The following is a 19,142-nucleotide window of genomic DNA, read 5'->3' on the forward strand; positions in this document are numbered from 1 at the left end:
TTTTGTTTGTTTGAGATAGGGTTTCTGTGTAGCCCTGGCTGTCCTGGAACTCGCTCTGTTGGTCAGGGTAACCTAAGACTCCGAGATCTGATTTTATCTGCTTTTTTTCCTTTCTTTCTTTCTTTCTTTCTTTCTTTCTTTCTTTCTTTCTTTCTTTCATGAACTAAGGATTTTTAATGTTCGGTCAGGACTCCCTCAAATGTCAGGGTTAGTGTGTGTAAGAAGTAAGGTGTTTCTGGTTCCCAACATTTTTGACTAAAGAAAGAACAAAATGGTAGACTAAAAACTAGAAATTCCTGTGCGGCTTCCTTAACAGAATGTTGGATGGCTTTGAATGAGACAGGACCTTCTTTCTTTGGACTATGGAACGGAGGAGGAGGGGGAGGGAAGAATGGTATCAGGGTGGGGCCTGAGGAGTCTGAGTGCTTCAGTAACTGGGTGCAACACCTGAAGGGTTCAACAGCCTCCCCGGATGGCCAAACTGTCATGAGGATAACAGTGTGTGGCTAGAGGCCCTCTAACTTCTCAGCTCTGGTGGGACTGTGGTGTTGACCACCCAGGCTAGGGACCACCCTGGGGATCAAACCCTCTTATTTGATGACTATACTTTGGGTACAAAGGCTCACATTTTCAGGCAGCATCTGCCCACGGGTAGCTGTGGCCACTAGAGGGAGCCCAAGTTATTCAGGATACCATTACTAGATGCCAAGGTGAGGTAGGGGTGGGAAGAATTTCAAGGTTGCACCCTCTGCCAGCCTCTCATATTCTAGAGTACTGGTCCCAGGTTCCCCCAGCCTTCCTTCCCATTCTAGGGCTGGTGAATGGGCGGGGGCCACATTTCTTTTTGCCCTCCTTCCTGTATCCTTCAGCTATTTTCAGTTCCAAGAACTTGCTCTCTCTCCTTCCCGGTACCTCTCAATCTCGTCTTTCCTTTCTCTCCTAGCACCCCAGTATGTCTCCCATGGGGCTCACAACACTTTTCCCTGCGATCACGTTCTCAGAAACTCCCAGACTGGCCAGAGCTATTGTAGCTGCAGCCACCTTTGCTAACCCTGCCTTTTCTTTCCTCCTTCCCGGCTAGGTGTCTCTCTGACAGCACTCCCACCCCCTCCAGGTACTGGGTTGGATTGGGTTACAGCTAGTTCTGCTTGGGCCTCCAAGGCCCCTCTCTACTTTCCTTTTGTGCCGTTGCCTGGAGACCAGTGGGTTGTGGGGGGCTGGGGCCAGAGAAGGAGCTGGGGTGAAGGATGGGGGTGGGGTGTATATGTGATGCTCCCAGCAGCCAAGTTATGAGCCTGGCCTTGGGTACCAGAGGAACCAGAAGGGGTAGTGCTGGTTTCTTTTCCCTGTCTCATCCCCTGTCCTTATCTAAGGCCTAAATGATTTTTTTTTTTTTTTTTAGGCTTAGATAAGTTACCATGTTGGCGTTTGCCTTGGTGGTTAAACAAGGAGAAAAACTGCTCAGTCTAGAAAAGATTTGGAAAGGGCCTGGGCCAGGCCCAGTGGGAAACTAAAGGAAAAAGAGGAAATGCAATGGGGAGGAGGGAGGAGGGAGGAGGGAGGAGGGAGGAGGGAGGAGGAGTCTCAGAGCAAAATTAGTTGGTGGAGAGGAGAGAGGCTGTCCTGGTGCAAAGAGGAAAAGAAGCGTGGTGCACAGGAGGGCAGAGAGCTGACCTGGTCTCTGGGAGGCCCCGGAAGGGGGCAAGAAGCTGGGCATTCGGGTAAAGTGAGTCCCCGCAGAGTGGGGTGATGGTGGGAGGATTCTCACTGTTTCCCCAGTGCTTGGGAATCTGTTGAGAGCTTTGGGGTAAGTTCAAGAACTTGGCTGAATCTGGCCTAAGGAATGGTGACACAAAATCTACTGAGTTGACGCAGGACAGCCTTCCCCCTTCCTTCCCGAAAGGCAGTCTGCCCATCCAGTGCCCCCTTCGCCACCCGCTTGGTTTGCAGCTAGACTAGCCCCACAAACGCCCTACCCCCACCCCAAATCTGGTGAACTACTGAGGGCTCCCAATCCAGACTCCAGCTCCAGTTCTTCCCGTCTCCCAGCCTGCCTCCCTCCCTTTCTCGAGCCTTCCCAATTTCAGCAGCCAAAAATCACCCTGTCTCTAGTGTCCTTTGTCCTAAGAGATGTTGCTGCTTGGTGTGGGGCCAGACGGGGAGCCAGAAGAAGGCACTGGTGGACCAGTGGGGGTGCTGACTCCATGGCTGTAGACCGGACATGACTGACACATTGACAGGAGGAGAGTTAGGAACACCATGCTGTGGTCTGTGGTGAGGACTGACTCCATATTCCAACAATTGTTATAGGCAACCAGGGGCACCTCAGGGTGCATACAGGTCCTTTCCACTCCATCCCTTCTGTGACCATGGCCGAAGATGCTTAGTAGTAATGACTTCAAGCAGACTTGAGGAGGAAAACGGATACGCCAATGGAAGGGTCCAAATACGAAGTGCCATTCCTCAGTTACCTCTTACAAGCCAGGGCCTGCCGCCCCCATTCTGTCACGTCCCCGTAGTGTTTTCCTTTTCCATCTTTAGCTCTTCTCTTTTCCCATCACCAACCCTCCCTCCATGATGCCACGAAGACCCTATTTATTTTGTACTTTCTTCCCAGTCCGCTCTAATTCATTTTCCTCCAATTTATTTGCCAAAGGAAACAGTTCTTAGTTCTATTGAAAGTCTCCACCCTCGGTTTTACCAACCCACCCCAAACCCCAGTCTCCCTCTAAATAGGCATCTGGTCCCGCCTTTTAAAATCTCTCCTGAGATCTCTCATGCCTTCGCTCCCACGGAGGTATCTGGACTACCCCTCCCACCACCAGCTTCCCTTCATCACTCCCAAATTCTTGTGGTTTGCATTCTTTTCAACACCAATCACCCCTTAAACGCTTATCTCTTCCAGAAACATCGGTCTATTAGTATGTCTTCATCTTTTTATCCTTTTCCGTCCAGGTCTCCAAACTTCCATCGTATTCTCCCCGAAACGCCCCTACACACCTCCAGTCTAAGGCTCTGGCCCTTCCTCTCCATCTTCCCAATTCAGCCCCATTATCCCAGTCTCTACTTCAGTGCCCCCTCAAACTCCTCCCACTCCACCCCTGCCACAGCCCCTCGCCCCCAAACTTCTCCAGCCTCCCCACGTCTGCCCTCACAGCCCACAGCCCCTCCCAGCCGGCCCTCTCTCGCGCCGGGCCCGCGAGCTCCCCACGCTCTGCGCCGCGAGGCCCTCTCCCTTCGCGCCCCGGCCGGCTTCGGCCAAACTCGCCCGCCCGGCGCCTCCCCTTCCCCGATCCTCCGCCCCCCGACTGCCGCGCGCTCCTTCCCTCCCTCCCTCGCGGCTCCTCCGGGCCCCTCTCTCCTCCGTTCCTCCGCGCTCCCTCCTTCTCCCTCTTCCTCCCTGCTCCCATCCCCCTCTCCCGAGCGCCCTCCCTCCGCCGTCCGCTTTCCTGTGCGAGTCGCCGGACGCGCCGCCCAGCCCGTCCGCCTGCCCGCTCGCTCGCCCGCCCTCCCGCCCGCAGCCCCGCGCCGGGGGCCGCGCCTCGGCCAGGACGCGATTCTGGGCGGCTGGCCTCGGGGCGGGCTAGGGGCGCGCGGCACGAGCGGCTGGAGGGCCGGGGGTCGCGGGCCTCGCCGGCCGCGAGTGCGGGCGGAGGCGGGCGAGGCGCGGCGCGGCGGGGCGGGCGGGCGGCGCGTTCGGGGGCGGCGGCGAGCGAGCGGAGCGAGCGGGCGGGCAGGGAGTGCGAGAAGCCGATCGGGGCTGCGCGGGGAGCGAGGCATGGGGCCGCCCTCCGGGGGGCGGGGCCGCCGTCGCCGCCGCCGCGGCGGCGACTGAATCCGCGCAGAGAGGAGGGCGGGGAGTGGCCGCCGCCGTCCCCGGGAGGCGCCGGAGCCCGACTGCACTCGCAGCCAGCCAGCCAGCCGTCCCGAGCCTCGCAGGGTAAGGTCGGGCTGCCGCCCTCCCGGGCCGCCCCGTTTCGGCCCTCGGCTCCTGCCCCCACCCCTCCCGCTCCCCCCGCCGCCGCCGCCGCCGCCGCCGCCGCCGCCTCCATTTGTTATTTTCCCGGTCGCGTTCCCTCACTGCGGGCACGGCCGGGCCCGAGCCTGGGGGCTCAGGGGGTGGGGCCGCCCGGAGGAGGGACGCGGGCCCGGGAGTCGCGAGCTCGGGAGGTGGGGGAGGAGGGTCCCGGGAGGAGGGCTGACGGGGCCGAGCGTCGCCAGGACCAGAGCCTAAAGGGGAGGAACGCCGAGGTGGAGACTTGGCGGAGGTAAAACGGGGGATGCTGTGCGGGCGGTTCGCGGAGAAGGCAGGGCGCATCGGAGAGATGGCAGCGAGGTGGGGCGTGAAGGCTCCAGAAGCCCCACAGGCCCAGAACCCGGGTTCCAAAACCCAGGCTTGCGGGTATTCGCAACAGAAGGGAACCGCAACAGAAGGGAAGTGAGAACCGGGAAAGGGGTGTGGTAGACGGTCAGAACAGGATTGTAGCTGCCGAGAGGGGGGATTGAACCTGGGGGGATGGAGAAGGACCAGGAAAGGCCCATCCTCGAGAAGCCTGGGCTGCAAAGGGGAAGGCCGTATCTTTTGTGACTCAGTTTTCTTTTCCCCAGTCCAGGTCACCTCTGACCCTGTTTTCCTAATCCCAGTCCTCGTCACTTCGTGAAGGGGGCACTGGGGTTCGGCAGTGCGGGTCCTCCTAACACTGAGAAGAAGGGCAGGAACACTAGAAGGGAGAATTGGAAAGGTTGGGAGGTTGGGAAAGAAGAGAGAATTGGGCAATCCTGTAAGCATTCCAAGGAATCGTGACCTCCACCCTCATCCCCAAAGCATTGGCTGCCCCGCAGCTGGGCTCTATCTGGGAGGCCTTCATTACTGCTTTGATCTCAGAGATCTCCCTTTGTGCCTGGGGCAGGTTACCCTAACGCTCCTTCCCTGAGGGTACTGTAAGAAGATCGGAGTTGCTTTGGCAACTGAGGTGGTAATAGTGGCTGCCAGCTGGACCCCTGGGATGGTCTCTTGAGGGGCACCTTTTTTCACCCATTTTGTTGCCATGACAGTGATCCAGTGGGAAGTCTTACAGGTGGGGGTTCAGTATGTAGATTGGGTCTCAGCCTGTAGCTATGTCCTAGGGGTTCTGGGAGATGTTTCTGGTGTTGCCCAAGTAGGGGTTTCTTAGTCTGTTGGAACAGGTAGCCCTGTTGCTTGCAGGTCATTCTTGCAAGCCTTTACCTGGGTATGGTGGGCAGATGAAAATACTGTTATTCAAAGTATATGGTCTTGGGCTGGGGGGGTGGCTCAGTGGTAGTGTTATTTCCTAATATACATACATAGGTTCTGGGTTCTTGAGCTCCAGGAAGAAACAAAATAAAAAATCAAAATTGTATCATCCTGGGAAGTTTCTTTTGGCCTCTACCACCCTTATGTTTTGTAAATGTTGGTTCTTTGCACTGCTTTATTTTCTTGAAGTCCTCTTTGGATCTCTCTTCTCCTGTCCATTCCCAGAGTGACCCCTTCATTCAACTAACCTTTGGCCTTTTACTTTCCTGAACTTATAGAAACAGCATGGTTCTCCATGCCTGTCTCAGGTGAGGGTGGCCCAGGGGAGAGAGCTATGGAACAGCCTTGAGCAGAACAGGATTCTCAGGAACGGGAGTCGGGAGACCAGGGTGTACTCCAGCTGTACCTCTGTGACCTTGGGCGAGTCACTTCTCTTGTCTTTGAGCTTCACCTTCATTGTGTGGTGAAATGGCCTCTGTGGCTCCCTCAGTAGTCCTGGGTTCTAACAAGACTTAAGTAACTGCATTATCTACTGTCTGTGCTTCATAGATAGCTCAGTCATTTTCAACTGATTGTTAGTTGGCAGGCAGGTCTGGAACGATGGAGGCTAGTCAGTGACCCTGAAATAAATATACTCTGTAAGCTCTTGCCAGGAAGCCTGTGACGTGGTCATTTTCTGACATTCTTGTCATATTTGTTCCTTAATTTCTTTCTTTGAAAACAATTTAATTACATTTATTTATTTTGGGCATGTGCCCTGGTGCACATGTGGAGGTCAGAAGGTAACTTGGTGTTGAGTTTCAGGTTCTCTTCTTCCATTATGTGGGTCCCATGGTTTGACTCAGGTCATTGGTTTGGTAGTAATCTCTGTTTTTATTTTTTGGTCTTTGAGATGGTCTTCTATAGCCCAGGCTGGCTTGGCTTGAACTCACTACACAAGATGACCTTGAACTTGAGATCTCCTTGCCTCTACCTCTGAAGTCCTGAGATTGCAGGCATGGGCCACACCCTGTTTTAAGGGGTGCTGGGATCTAACCCAGGGCTTCATTCATGTTAAGCCGGCTGATCTAACCACTGATCTGCGTTCCTCTGCTTACTTAGGGACTCTAACGATTTCTTGTTTCCTTGCCTTCTGAGTTCTGTCTTCCTTGCTTTGCTTTTGCAATAATGTAATGGAGGCAACCGTGTGCTGTTGTACATGGTAGATGCTGAGTAAGAATTAATTAGCAACAGCCTTCTAGGCAGGATGGAGTACCACTTGGTCAGTCTGATGTTAGAGTACCACCCAAGTTCAGACTTAACCTATGATCCCACCTCAGTCTCAATCCATCCCTACCTCTGCCACTCCTTATCCCAGGAATTACTGCCCTGTTGATGCTGGTTTTCTCTTTCAAAGCTACTCATTGCAAATTCTATCAGATTTCAGCTGATTTTAAAAGGTAAGGAGGGCACATAGTGATTGCTCTTTTCTCCAAGGAACTTTGGTGTATTTTTTGACCTTTTGGATCCTTTAGGATCCAAACTGACTTGGTAAACAAGTTCTGTGATGGGAGGAAATGGGCACCCTGTTCTTGGAGGGCTGACAGATACCAGCCACAGGTAGTATTCTCTGTTGTCATTGTTGTTAGCATTATTTTCTCCTTTTCTTCTGTTTGGTATTGTTCTTTGGACATTTTGTGTATCCCCCCCCCTTTTTTCCATTTGTAGTTTTATTTTTGGAGACAGGATTTCATGAAACTGGCTGGTCTTGAACTTGCTATTTGTGGAGAGTGGCTGGTCCTCCTGCCTTTACCTCCCAAGTGATGGAATTACAGATGTTTGTCACCATGCCTAGTAATACATAGTATTTTAAAACCAATCCACAAAACAACTTTTAAAAAATGTGGTTTTAGCTGTAGTTGTAGTAAACTGGTTTACTGGGCAAAAACATCAGTTGAAAGTTTAGACTTGGGGCTCTGTCCCATCTATTTTGTGTCCCTTAAGTATAAGTTACTAAGTTTCCTGGAAATGTTAGACTCATTCCTCATTGCCTGCCTCAGAATAGGTCAGTGGGATTGGGCAAAAAGTCAGTACTCTGTATTCTTTGGAGAAAATACATGTAGAAATGTTATTTCCCTGCACCTCCCAACTCAGCATGGGTGGGTAAGGTTAGTCTGTTCTTACCAGGGTTAAGTTCAGTTAATCAAAGTCCCTGCCGAGCCTGGGGTTTGCCTGAAATTCCAGCGCTTGAGACCCACCGCAAAACGAAACGAAACAATAGCTAGATGGACCAGTGACATTCACTTGGTTTAAAGGTCATTGTCAACAGTACACTTGGCTGGGTGAGGTGCTCACTCACTCAGTGCCAGGAAGCTGAGACAGAAGGCTCCTGAGTTTAGTTTAAGGCTGGTATAGGGTGCATAGTGTGACTCTGTCTCAAATAAGGACAACAACAGACCCCATATGTGTGTGCATAACATCAGTAGAAAATATAAAAAGGAAAACTATAACAATAGCATTTTTTTTGCTCTTTAAGTATCTTACAGGCTGGGCATAGTGACATACACTTTTCAGGCAGAGGCAAGCAGATCTTTGTGAGTTCAAGGCCAGCCTGGTCTACATGGCGAAACCCTATCTGAGACAGAGAGATAGAGACACAGACAAGAGAAAAGGGCTGGAGAGGTGGCTCAGTGGTTCAGAGTACTTGAGTCTCATGCAGAAGACCCAGGTTTTATTGTCAGCACCCACATTAACCCTAGTTCCAGGGTATCTGTTGTCCTCTTCTGACCTCCACAGGGACCAGACACATGATACTGAATGTATATTCAGGCAGAACATTTATATGTAGAAAATTAAATTAAAAAAAAATTATGGGTAGTATTATGGAGTGGTTTGACTCTTAGCAAGAAACATAAACAAGTACAGGGCTAGAAATACAATCCAGTGTACTTGACTGTCATGCTTGAGACCCTGGGTTCAGTGCAGAGCACCAAGGAAGCTTATAATCCTAGCACCCTGGAGTGTGAAGTGTATGAAGGCTGGAGATCACAAGTTGAAGTACAGATGAAAATGTCTGGCTATGGATGCATGGGTAGATGACGATATCCATGTTTGTACTGCTAGATACAGGTAGATAGGCTGTAATTACGGTTCCAGGAGATCTGACGCCCTCACACAGACATGAATGCAGACAGAACATCAATGTATATAAAATAAAATCTAAAAAATATTTTGAAGCTGGGCATTGGTGGCGCACGCCTTTAATCCCAGCACTTGGGAGGCAGAGGCAGGTGGATCTCTGAGAGTTCAAGACCAGCCTGGTCTATCAGAGCTAGTTTCAGGACAGCCTCCAAAGCCACAGAGAAACCCTGTCTCAAAAAGCAGAAAAAAGAAAAAACAATTTGAGTTGGGCTGGTGAGATGAGTAGAGGCATTTACCACAAAGCCTGACAACTGGATTTGATCCCTGGGTCCCACAGAGTGAGAGGGAAGGACTGACTCACAGGTTATCCTCTGACCTCCACGAGAACATCATAGCCCATGCATACCCTTCCCTCAATCAGTCAGCCGTGTATTTTGAGTCTGGTGTCTGTGAAAACTTTGACTTTTCTTTTAAGCACAGGAAGCACCAATACAGCCATTGCTTGACATCTGGGGACTTGTTCTAGTGCCCTCCATAGACACCAAAATTAACCCATACTCAAGTCCCTTGTATAGAATGGTGCTGTTTACATCTGCACACACTCTTCCATGTTTTTACACCTGTAGATCACGTGCAGCAACCAATTCTATGTAAATATTTGATAAGATCTCCCTATTTAAAGCCGAGGTTACATGCCACACAAGAGAAGGTGAACAGTGAAAGCTAGAGAGGGACCTAGGGCTTGTGAAAAGGTGGGATGCTACAGCAGGTTGTGTCCACCTGTCATCCTTGTAGATTGAACCAGGGGGTGACAATGTAACAGATCCAAATTTTGTTTGGAACTTTGTGGAAGTTTTCCTCCCAGATATTGTCAGTGCAGGGTGGCTGAATCTCTGAACAAAAACCCTGCAAGTGGAAAAGGCCAACGACTAGAGGCCAACGACCCTTATGAGGCTGTCTAGAATGTTCTGCAGGCTTGAAGACACCTGGATTTGGGGTTGTAGCTGGTGAGGCCATGCTGCTCAGTATTGTAGAATGGGACATTCTTCTATTGTCTGATGTCAAACAAGGTTGTTATCTGTGCCTGATCTAGGCTTCTGAGAATTCTCTCCAACTTCTGAGGAGTGTTTAGAAGAGTGTGCGTGTGAGCATGGCCTTTGAAGTCAGATTGCACAGGGCTTGGTTCTGACGTCATTGTTGGTTCTTCCCCATGGAAGGTGGGGGCAGGTCACAGCCACAATCTTTGAGCCTCAGTTCCCTTGCTTATAATCCCACATTAGAGTGTGCTGGGAGATGTTACAGGAAATTGTATGTGAAGGGCTTAACACAAAGAAGAAAGTCAGTAAACTAACACTTCAGCCTCCTTTCTTTGTGCTTCTTTTGAATTTCGAAGGCTCTGAAATTAATGAGTGTGTGAATTTTTTGCTGTTGTTTTTTTTTTTGGGGGGGGCAGGAGTTTGCTATCTATTTCAGGCTGACTTTGAACACGTGATAGCCTTCTGAATGCTAGTACTACAGGCATCCACCACCACACCAGGCCACAGATACTCTTTAGGGCTTGTAAAGGGTAAAATCCTGCTGTATGTTAAGTTGGGGTTCATAGGTACATCGAGTTTTCTGCCTTCCCTAGAGATGAAGGAGATTATATTGTGAGAGTCTATCACTTAGCTGATGCAGCTTATGGAGCAAGCCACAGGCTCTTGTGTCTGTGCCTCTTGACCCAACTGTGCTTCTTACTCAGGCCCCTGCTGTTTCTGCTACAATATGATGGTTTTTCCTAGCAGATTTCACTGAGAACACCCTTTGAGTACCACGTGCCTACACTGCTTCCAGCTTCCTAAACCACAGCTGTGGGGAGCTTGGGGTACAGCTAACAAGATTCTGTATTCAGCTGCCCAGGCAGAGGAGAATGGGGTCTCCACAGCCTGAAGAATGAAGACACGACAGAATAAAGACTCAGTGAGTAGAAGCTATAGTAAGCAGTATGGCAGGTCAAGGGCAGGGGCAGGGGCAGGGCAGCTGGGAGGAAGGGACTAAAGTGGAGAACTGAAACAGAGGATAGCCTAAAGGTAGGTGTAAAGTGAAGCACTGTCCACCTGCATCCTGCTCTCAGATGTCAATGAGGAGTGGACGGAAGAAAGAGGCCCCCGGGCCCCGGGAAGAGCTGAGATCAAGGGGCCGGGCCTCCCCTGGAGGGGTCAGCACATCCAGCAGTGATGGCAAAGCTGAGAAGTCCAGGCAGACAGCCAAGGTATTCCTCCCCTGACCCCACAGAATGCCACAGCACTGCAGCTGAACGGGTATTTGAGGGGTGGTGGGCTTCAAGTCGGAAGATAAGCATGTTTTCTTTCTCCCTAACAGAAGGCCCGAGTAGAGGAAACCTCTACTCCAAAGGCCAGCAAGCAAGGCCGCAGTGAGGAGGTCTCAGAGAGTGAAAGCGAGGAGACCAGTGCACCCAAAAAGACCAAAACTGAGGTGAGAGATCTTGTGGCTACTGTGACCTGTTTCTGACTGTTCTTTTTCTAAACTTCTTTGGTGCACCATTCCGACTTTGGTCTCTGCTTAGATATAAAAGTCCTCTTTGGTGCTTATTTGGAGTGGTCTTGTCTATAATATGGTAGACAGACAGCTCGTGAGACTTTAGTTGAACAGTAAGTGACGAGGCAGGGCCAAAGGGTACTGGAAGGATCGGGAAGGGTATTATAGCCTCCTTTGTGGAAGGGGCAAGTCAGTTACAAGGAGGATGCAGAAAAGGGGCTGGTAATGGAGCTCACTAGGTAGAGTGCTTGGCTGGTACCTAGTGCGGAGTCCAAGCACTTAATAAAATATAAAAGCGGGCCATGATGGTACATATCTCTTATCCTAGCATTCAGAAGGTGAAGACAATAAGATAAAAAAAAAAAATTCAAGGTCAGCCAGGTAGTGGTGGCGCACGCCTTTAATCCCAGCACTTGGGATGCAGAGGCAAGCAGATCTCTATGAGTTCCAGGACAGTCTGGTCTATAGAGCTAGTTCCAGGACAGCCAGGGCTACACAGAGAAACCCTGTCCAAAAAATAAAACAAAACAAACAAAATCCTCAAGGTCATCCTGTGCTACATGGTGAGTTGGAGGAAGATGGAGGTCAGCCTAGGCTGTATGAAACCCTGTCTTTAAAAACACAAGCAAGGAAGAAAAGAAACCAATCATTTGGGGATAGCTAAAGGAGACCAGAGATGAGAGTAGGGTACACATGAGATGGCAAGAAGGGTCTGCGGCAAGAAGGGACAGTGTTTGAGATGGGCCCTAGAGAAGGACTGGAGTTTGACAAGGAAGGGAATAATCTGAGTATTAGGAAGCAGCTGAGATGTGGGTGAGGGAGATGCTAGATGACAGAAGGTGGCCCTGAGCAAGCATCCCCATCACACAGCAGTGCTGTGAGGAGGAAATGACTGTGGGAGATAGGTTTGGATCCCTGGAAAAAGGGAGAGGAAAAGAGGAAAACTGAGCCCTCTTCCCTGACAGCAGGAGCTCCCTCGACCACAGTCTCCCTCGGATCTGGACAGCTTGGATGGGCGCAGCATTAATGATGATGGCAGCAGTGACCCTAGGGACATAGATCAGGATAACCGAAGCACATCCCCCAGCATCTACAGTCCTGGAAGTGTGGAGAATGACTCCGATTCATCTTCCGGCCTGTCCCAGGGCCCAGCTCGTCCCTACTACCCACCTCCACTCTTTCCTCCTTCCCCTACACCGCCAGACAGCACTCCCCGACAGCCAGAGCCTGGCTTTGAACCCCATCCTTCTGTGACACCTACTGGATATCATGCTCCAATGGAGCCACCGGCATCTCGATTATTCCAGGGGCCACCTCCTGGAGCACCTCCCCCACACCCACAGCTCTACCCTGGGAATGCTGGTGGAGGAGTTTTAACTGGACCCCCTATGGGTCCCAAAGGGGGAGCAGCTGCCTCTTCAGTGGGTGCCCCTAGTGGAGGCAAGCAGCATCCGCCACCCACTACCCCAATTCCAATATCAAGCTCTGGGGCCAGTGGTGTCCCTCCCACAAAAACACCTAATGCTCCAGTGGGTGGGGGGAACTTACCTTCTGCTCCACCCCCGGCCACTTTCCCCCACGTGACACCAAACCTGCCTCCTCCACCCGCCCTGAGACCCCTCAACAATGCCTCAGCCTCTCCTCCTGGCGTGGGGGCTCAGCCAATCCCTGGGCATCTGCCCTCTCCCCATGCCATGGGTCAGGGCATGAGTGGACTTCCTCCTGGCCCAGAGAAGGGTCCAACTCTGGTTCCCTCACCCCACCCTTTGCCCCCCGCTTCTTCTTCCTCTGCCCCTGGACCCCCAATGCGGTACCCATATTCATCCTCCAGTGGCTCTGCAGCAGCTTCTAGTTCCTCCTCCTCGTCTGCCTCCCAGTACCCAGCGTCCCAGGCTCTGCCCGGTTACCCTCATTCCTTCCCTCCACCAACAAGTATGTCTGTCTCTAATCAGCCACCCAAGTATACCCAGCCTTCTCTCCCATCCCAGGCCGTGTGGAGCCAGGGTCCTCCACCACCTCCTCCCTATGGCCGCCTCTTGGCCAACAACAACACCCATCCAGGCCCTTACCCTCCTACTGGGGGCCAATCCACAGGCCACCCACCAGCCCCCACACATCACCATCACCAGCAGCAGCAGCAGCAGCAGCAGCAGCAGCAACAACACCATCATGGAAACTCTGGGCCCCCACCACCTGGAGCGTATCCTCACCCCCTAGAGAGCGGTAGCTCCCATCACGCACACCCTTATAACATGTCACCCTCCCTGGGGTCTTTGAGGCCCTACCCACCAGGGCCAGCGCACCTGCCTCCACCTCATGGCCAGGTGTCCTATAGCCAAGCAGGTCCCAATGGCCCCCCGGTTTCCTCCTCTTCCAACTCTTCTTCGGGCTCTTCCTCTCAAGCCTCCTACTCATGTTCACACCCCTCCTCATCCCAGGGTCCCCAAGGGGCAAACTACCCCTTCCCACCAGTTCCTCCAGTCACCACCTCCTCAGCTACTCTCTCTACTGTCATCGCCACCGTGGCTTCCTCGCCAGCAGGCTACAAGACGGCCTCGCCACCGGGGCCCCCGCAGTACAGCAAGAGAGCCCCATCCCCGGGGTCCTACAAGACCACCACCCCGCCTGGATACAAACCGGGGTCACCGCCCTCCTTCAGAACAGGGACCCCACCTGGCTTTCGGGGCGCCTCTCCGCCAGCCGGCCCTGGGACCTTCAAGCCAGGCTCACCCACCGTGGGGCCAGGGGCCCTGCCACCTGCGGGGCCCTCCACTTTGCCATCCCTGCCTCCACCGCCCGCGGCCCCAGCTCCAGGGCCGCCCCTGACTGCCACGCAGATCAAACAGGAGCCGGCTGAAGACTATGAGACCCCGGAGAGTCCGGTGCCCCCGGCCCGAAGCCCCTCTCCTCCTCCCAAGGTGGTGGACGTGCCCAGCCACGCCAGTCAGTCAGCCCGGTGAGCGGCCGAGGGCTTGGGAGCGGGTGGGCCTGGGAGCGGACGCCGCAGGGCGACAGGCGGGGGCCCCGCGCCCCTCGGTCACCGTGCTGTTAGGATTGGGGACAGCAGCTGGTGGGGGCCGCCTGCGGGGCTGGGGCTCACACCTCCGCGCCCGGCAGGTTCAACAAGCACCTGGACCGCGGCTTCAACTCGTGCGCGCGCAGCGACCTGTACTTCGTGCCGCTGGAGGGCTCCAAGCTGGCCAAGAAGCGCGCCGACCTGGTGGAGAAGGTGCGGCGCGAGGCCGAGCAGCGCGCGCGCGAGGAGAAGGAGCGCGAGCGCGAGCGGGAGCGCGAGAAGGAGCGCGAGCGCGAGAAAGAGCGCGAGCTGGAGCGCAGTGTGGTGAGTGCGTCACAAGGTGCGCCGCGCGCCTCTCCCGGCCCCGGGCTTCGCCGCTCCGGTCGCTTCGCCACCTGGCGGAGGGGAGGAGCCACTGCAGCCCAGAAAGCTCGGGCTTCCAGGCAGGAGGAAAAGAAAGCTGGGAGTGGGGTGAGGCATTTTGGCTTTCCACCGCCGAGCCCCGTGCCGGGCGGCCTGGGGTCGGTGACTTTCCGAAACTGCAGTTCTGACTCCGCTCCCTTCCGTGTTCTGCAGAAGCTGGCCCAGGAGGGCCGTGCGCCGGTGGAGTGCCCATCTCTGGGTCCAGTACCCCATCGGCCTCCCTTTGAGCCTGGCAGCGCCGTGGCTACAGTGCCCCCTTACCTGGGTCCTGACACTCCAGCCCTGCGCACTCTCAGCGAATACGCCCGACCTCACGTCATGTCTCCTGGCAATCGCAACCACCCCTTCTATGTGCCCTTGGGGGCAGTGGACCCGGGGCTTCTGGGTTACAATGTCCCAGCCCTGTACAGCAGCGACCCAGCTGCCCGAGAAAGGGAGCGGGAAGCCCGTGAACGTGACCTCCGTGACCGGCTCAAGCCTGGCTTTGAGGTGAAGCCTAGTGAGCTAGAACCCCTGCATGGGGTCCCCGGGCCAGGCCTGGATCCCTTCCCCCGACACGGGGGCCTGGCTCTACAGCCCGGGCCACCTGGCCTGCATCCTTTCCCTTTTCATCCGAGCCTGGGGCCCCTGGAGCGAGAACGGCTGGCGCTGGCAGCGGGGCCAGCCCTGCGCCCTGACATGTCTTACGCGGAGCGGCTGGCAGCCGAAAGGCAGCATGCAGAAAGGGTGGCGGCCCTGGGCAATGACCCCCTGGCCAGGCTGCAGATGCTCAACGTGACTCCCCATCACCACCAGCACTCCCATATCCACTCCCACCTTCACCTGCACCAACAGGATGCCATCCACGCAGGTGAGACACCCTCTTTCCTTGCTTTGCCCTATCCCGTACTGTCCTTCCGTTCCTCTGGCCAGAACCTCCTTTCCAGTCCGGCATCAGTCACCTTCTGAGATTACTGTTCCCGTTTTTGCTTCCTGGGCTTTCCTTCCACACTGTCTCATACGCTCGTCATAGCCCAACCTTCCACCTGCGATAATGGACCAAGCTGGAGCCTGGTGGAGGACCGCCTCCTTCTCTACCTTCATCCTCGTTCTCTAAGCCCCTCACACATCAATGTTCTTGTCCCTTTGTTGTCAGCATCTGCTTTCCTTACATCTAGGAGTCGTCTGTGTTTCTGCCCATATGTAGATTTAGAACCTTTTAGAAAAAACCATGTAAGTTTGGTTTTGGTGCCATAGGCAATAATGAGCTTTACTCACTATTTTACTGTAGCGTTTATAGCTCAGAACACTGCCTGGTTGGCCTTAGAACCATTCATTTTGATGAGTTCCTTGTTTTTTTCTTGCCCTCCTCCCTAGTTAGAACATTTATTTATTTATTTATTTAGTAAGTATGCAACAGGCTTTTCGCCTTTTCATACACTGAATTCTGCTCATATTCACCCCGCCTCTTTATATTTTTCTCCTGTCTCATTTCTTAAACTTAAAAAGTAAATAGTGCCGGGAGTTGGTGGTGCACGCCTTTAATCCCAGCACTCGGGAAGCAGAGGCAGGCGGATCTCTGTGAGTTCGAGGCCAGTATGGTCTACAGAGCGAATTCCAGGATAGGCTCCACAACAATACAGAGAAACCCTGTCTGGAAAAAAAAAAAAAAAAAAAAGTAAATTGTTTTCTAAACCTATCCTTCATCTCTTCGGAGTAATCCATCCTCTCCTTTCCCCCTCAGACATCTCTGCTAACTGTGATCTGTCTTCAGTCATCCGTGTCTCTCTCCAGCGAGTTCTTGTTTCCATCTCATCAAAGGGCGTCTCTAGCTCTTGCATCCTGCCTTTCTCCTGCGTTGGAGCCCTTGTCTGTCTTCACAGGCTAAATCCCTCCACCCCAGTGCACCCTGGGGGTTGTCCCTACCCCCGCCTCCTGGTGATGTTCCTTTCTCTGCCCTCCAGCCTCCGCCTCGGTGCACCCTCTCATTGACCCGCTGGCCTCAGGGTCTCACCTCACCCGGATCCCCTACCCAGCCGGGACCCTCCCTAACCCCCTTCTTCCTCACCCTCTGCACGAGAACGAAGTCCTTCGTCACCAGCTCTTTGGTAAGGATGGAGATGCTCAAGTGAAGGAAGGCAAGAGCAGAGGAATTAGGGTGTAGAGGGTGGAGTCTGGAGAGAGCGAGGTGAGGAGCTGCAATAGAGAGAGGCTGAGGTCCTTCGAGCAGAGGCTCAAGTTCTAGGGCCAGGCAAAGAGGTTGGGCTTCGGTTCCATTCTACCCCCGGCAGACTGTAGGGTAGGTGGTGCGACTTCACATTGTAGCCTTAGTGTCCTCTGTAAAGTGGCTGACCGTTCCTATCCATCCATCATGCCTCCTGTCCTTTCTTCTCATAGCTGCCCCTTACCGGGACCTGCCAGCCTCCCTCTCTGCTCCAATGTCAGCAGCTCATCAGCTGCAGGCCATGCACGCACAGTCCGCTGAGCTGCAGCGCTTGGCGCTGGAACAGCAACAGTGGCTGCATGCCCATCACCCACTGCACAGCGTGCCACTCCCTGCACAGGAAGACTACTACAGGTGCTACAGGCTGCCCCCAGCTCGGGGAGGTGGGATGTGGGTGTGACACAGCAGGGTACCGGGCCCTTTTCGGGGAGGTGGGATGTGGGTATGACACAGCAGGGTACCGGGCCCTTTGGGGGGAGGTGGGTTGTGGGTGTGACACAGCAGGGTACTGGGTCCTTTGGGGGGAGGTGGGTTATGGGTATGACACAGCAGGGTACCGGGCCCTTTGGGGGGGAGGTGGGATGTGGGTATGACACAGCAGGGTACCGGGCCCTTTGGGGGGAGGTGGGATGTGGGTATGACACAGCAGGGTACCGGGCCCTTTGGGGGGGAGGTGGGATGTGGGTATGACACAGCAGGGTACTGAGCCCTTTGGAGGGGAACCTTCCTTTCTCAGTCTTCTCTCTCTGATGCCTTGCCTCTTATCCAGTCACCTGAAGAAGGAAAGCGACAAGCCGCTGTAGAACCTGCTATCCAGAGAGCACCCACTGCTCCTTCATCCAGACCTTGGAGGACTCCCCCCAACCTTTAGATCCCCCCCCCAGCCGAGGAGAGGGTGCTGCCTACTTGCAGAACTTCTGCAGCTGGGCAGAGGGAGGGAGGGAAGAAGGGACAGATGAGGTCAAGGCCCGGGGTTGTGTGCGGAGGTGGGAAGTGGCAAGGGTGGGGACAGAAAGAAAGTGCACAGTATCATGGACCAGGTCCCTCTTCCTTACCCCCTGCTTTTCTTCTCCTCTATGCCCAATCCTTGGTGGCCACTGCCCCTCCCCTAACCCATTGGTGTGATTATTTCATCTGGTAGATGTGGCTGTTTGCGTAGCATTGTGTGCTGCCCCCGCCCCATCCCCGTGTGTGCACCCCCCTCGGCAATGTGCGCCCCTTGCCCGTCCCACATTAATAATTTATATATATAAATATCTATATGATGCTCTTTAAAAAACATCCTGACCAAAACCAACCAAACAAAAACATCCTCACAGTTCCCCAGGAATATGTCTGTGGCTTGTTTTTGGGGGGCTGTGGGTCTGATGGGGTGGGTAGGGCAGGGGGCCTGATTGTCTTGGGTGGAGGTGGGAAGTGATGGGGTTTTCTTATGGAAACTGAAGAGTTGGGCGGGGCTTTTCCTGATTGTGGATCCTCAGCTATGCTTATGGGAGTCCTCTGATTTCTCCCAGGATTGGGAAGGTAAGGAAGCAGAGGTCTTTGAGAGCAGGGGCAGGTCCACAGTGAGCAAGACCAAATCTAGAAAAGATTCCAGACTCTGGAAGCACTTGTATCTCTCATCTAAGGTGCCATCAACATGCTCCAGAAACAGTTTTGAAGATCTGACTCCCTTTCCACAGCATGGTTTGATAAATGGTTTTGAAACAGTTGGATTGCATAACTTCAGCAGACTGATAAAATTAGAATTGCTGGGGATTTTTGTTGATGTTTATTTTGTTTTTTGTTTTGTTTTGTTTTTCAAGATAGGGTTTCTCTGTGTAGCTTTGGAGCCTATCCTGTCACTCGCTCTGGAGACCAGGCTGGCCTCGAACTCACAGAGATCCGCCTGCCTCTGCCTCTGCCTCTCCAGTGTTGGGATTAAAGACGTGCAGCACCAACGCCCAGCGCTGACTTTTTTTTTTTTATGAATATGTGTTCATGTCTGTGCCCATGAATGCAAGGGCCCAACAGAAGCCAGAAGAGGGTGTGGGATCCCCTGTAGCTTGAGTTACAGGCAGTCGAGAATTGCCAGGCAGGGTGAGCCATCTTTGCAGTCGCTCTATTTTTAATGAGTCAGGGTCATGGAGCCTAGGCTGGCCTTGAACTTGTGGTTCTCCAGCCTCTCAGCTTTTGTGCTAGTGTCACAAAAATACAGTACTATGCCCCCCACAGGGCATGACTCTCTGGATTACCCTTGCAGTTTGAGAAGGGGATGGGTGACAAGAGCCTAAAAGGATGAAAATACAAGCATTGGGCCACATCCGTTTTCACGCCAAGCTTTTTATTATTGCGAAGCCCTGTTTTTACTCATAACAACGAGGGGGGCTGTGATTGGCTGCTTCCAGCCAATCAGCATTGGGTTATTTGCATAACCCTCTATCAAACGGTCAGAAACTCTAGAAACGACGCATTTTAGTAGTCCTTCAGAATATTATTTACCGGATTGAATGAGAAAAGTGTGTTTTTCTATTCACATATTAGTGGGTGGTGGGGAAAAAAATATCACGCTGGTCTCACCCTCATCG

At 53.4% G+C, this 19,142-nt stretch overlaps 1 protein-coding gene across 4 annotated transcripts; it reads left to right on the forward strand.

Annotated features, from left to right (window-relative positions):
* The first annotated feature begins 1,620 nt into the window (after positions 1-1,620).
* Positions 1,621-17,905, forward strand: Atn1 (atrophin 1). Of its 4 annotated transcripts, none has more exons than XM_027428236.2 (10): positions 1,621-1,721; positions 10,180-10,354; positions 10,509-10,646; positions 10,757-10,870; positions 11,899-13,889; positions 14,051-14,273; positions 14,526-15,222; positions 16,316-16,459; positions 16,749-16,929; positions 17,345-17,905. In XM_027428236.2, exons 2-10 carry the CDS (start codon positions 10,328-10,330, stop codon positions 17,376-17,378), a joined length of 3,549 nt encoding a protein of 1,182 aa, XP_027284037.1. In that variant the 5' UTR covers positions 1,621-1,721; positions 10,180-10,327; the 3' UTR covers positions 17,379-17,905. The 4 variants fall into 4 exon arrangements, with proteins under 4 accessions (XP_027284037.1, XP_027284034.1, XP_027284033.1 ...); XM_027428233.2 differs by lacking the exon at positions 1,621-1,721 and adding an exon at positions 4,145-4,268; XM_027428232.1 differs by lacking the exon at positions 1,621-1,721 and having other exon boundaries at positions 10,172-10,354.
* Positions 17,906-19,142: the final 1,237 nt, after the last annotated feature.

The sequence above is a fragment of the Cricetulus griseus genome, chromosome 8 (assembly GCF_003668045.3).
Source record: "Cricetulus griseus strain 17A/GY chromosome 8, alternate assembly CriGri-PICRH-1.0, whole genome shotgun sequence".
Lineage (NCBI taxonomy): Eukaryota > Metazoa > Chordata > Mammalia > Rodentia > Cricetidae > Cricetulus > Cricetulus griseus.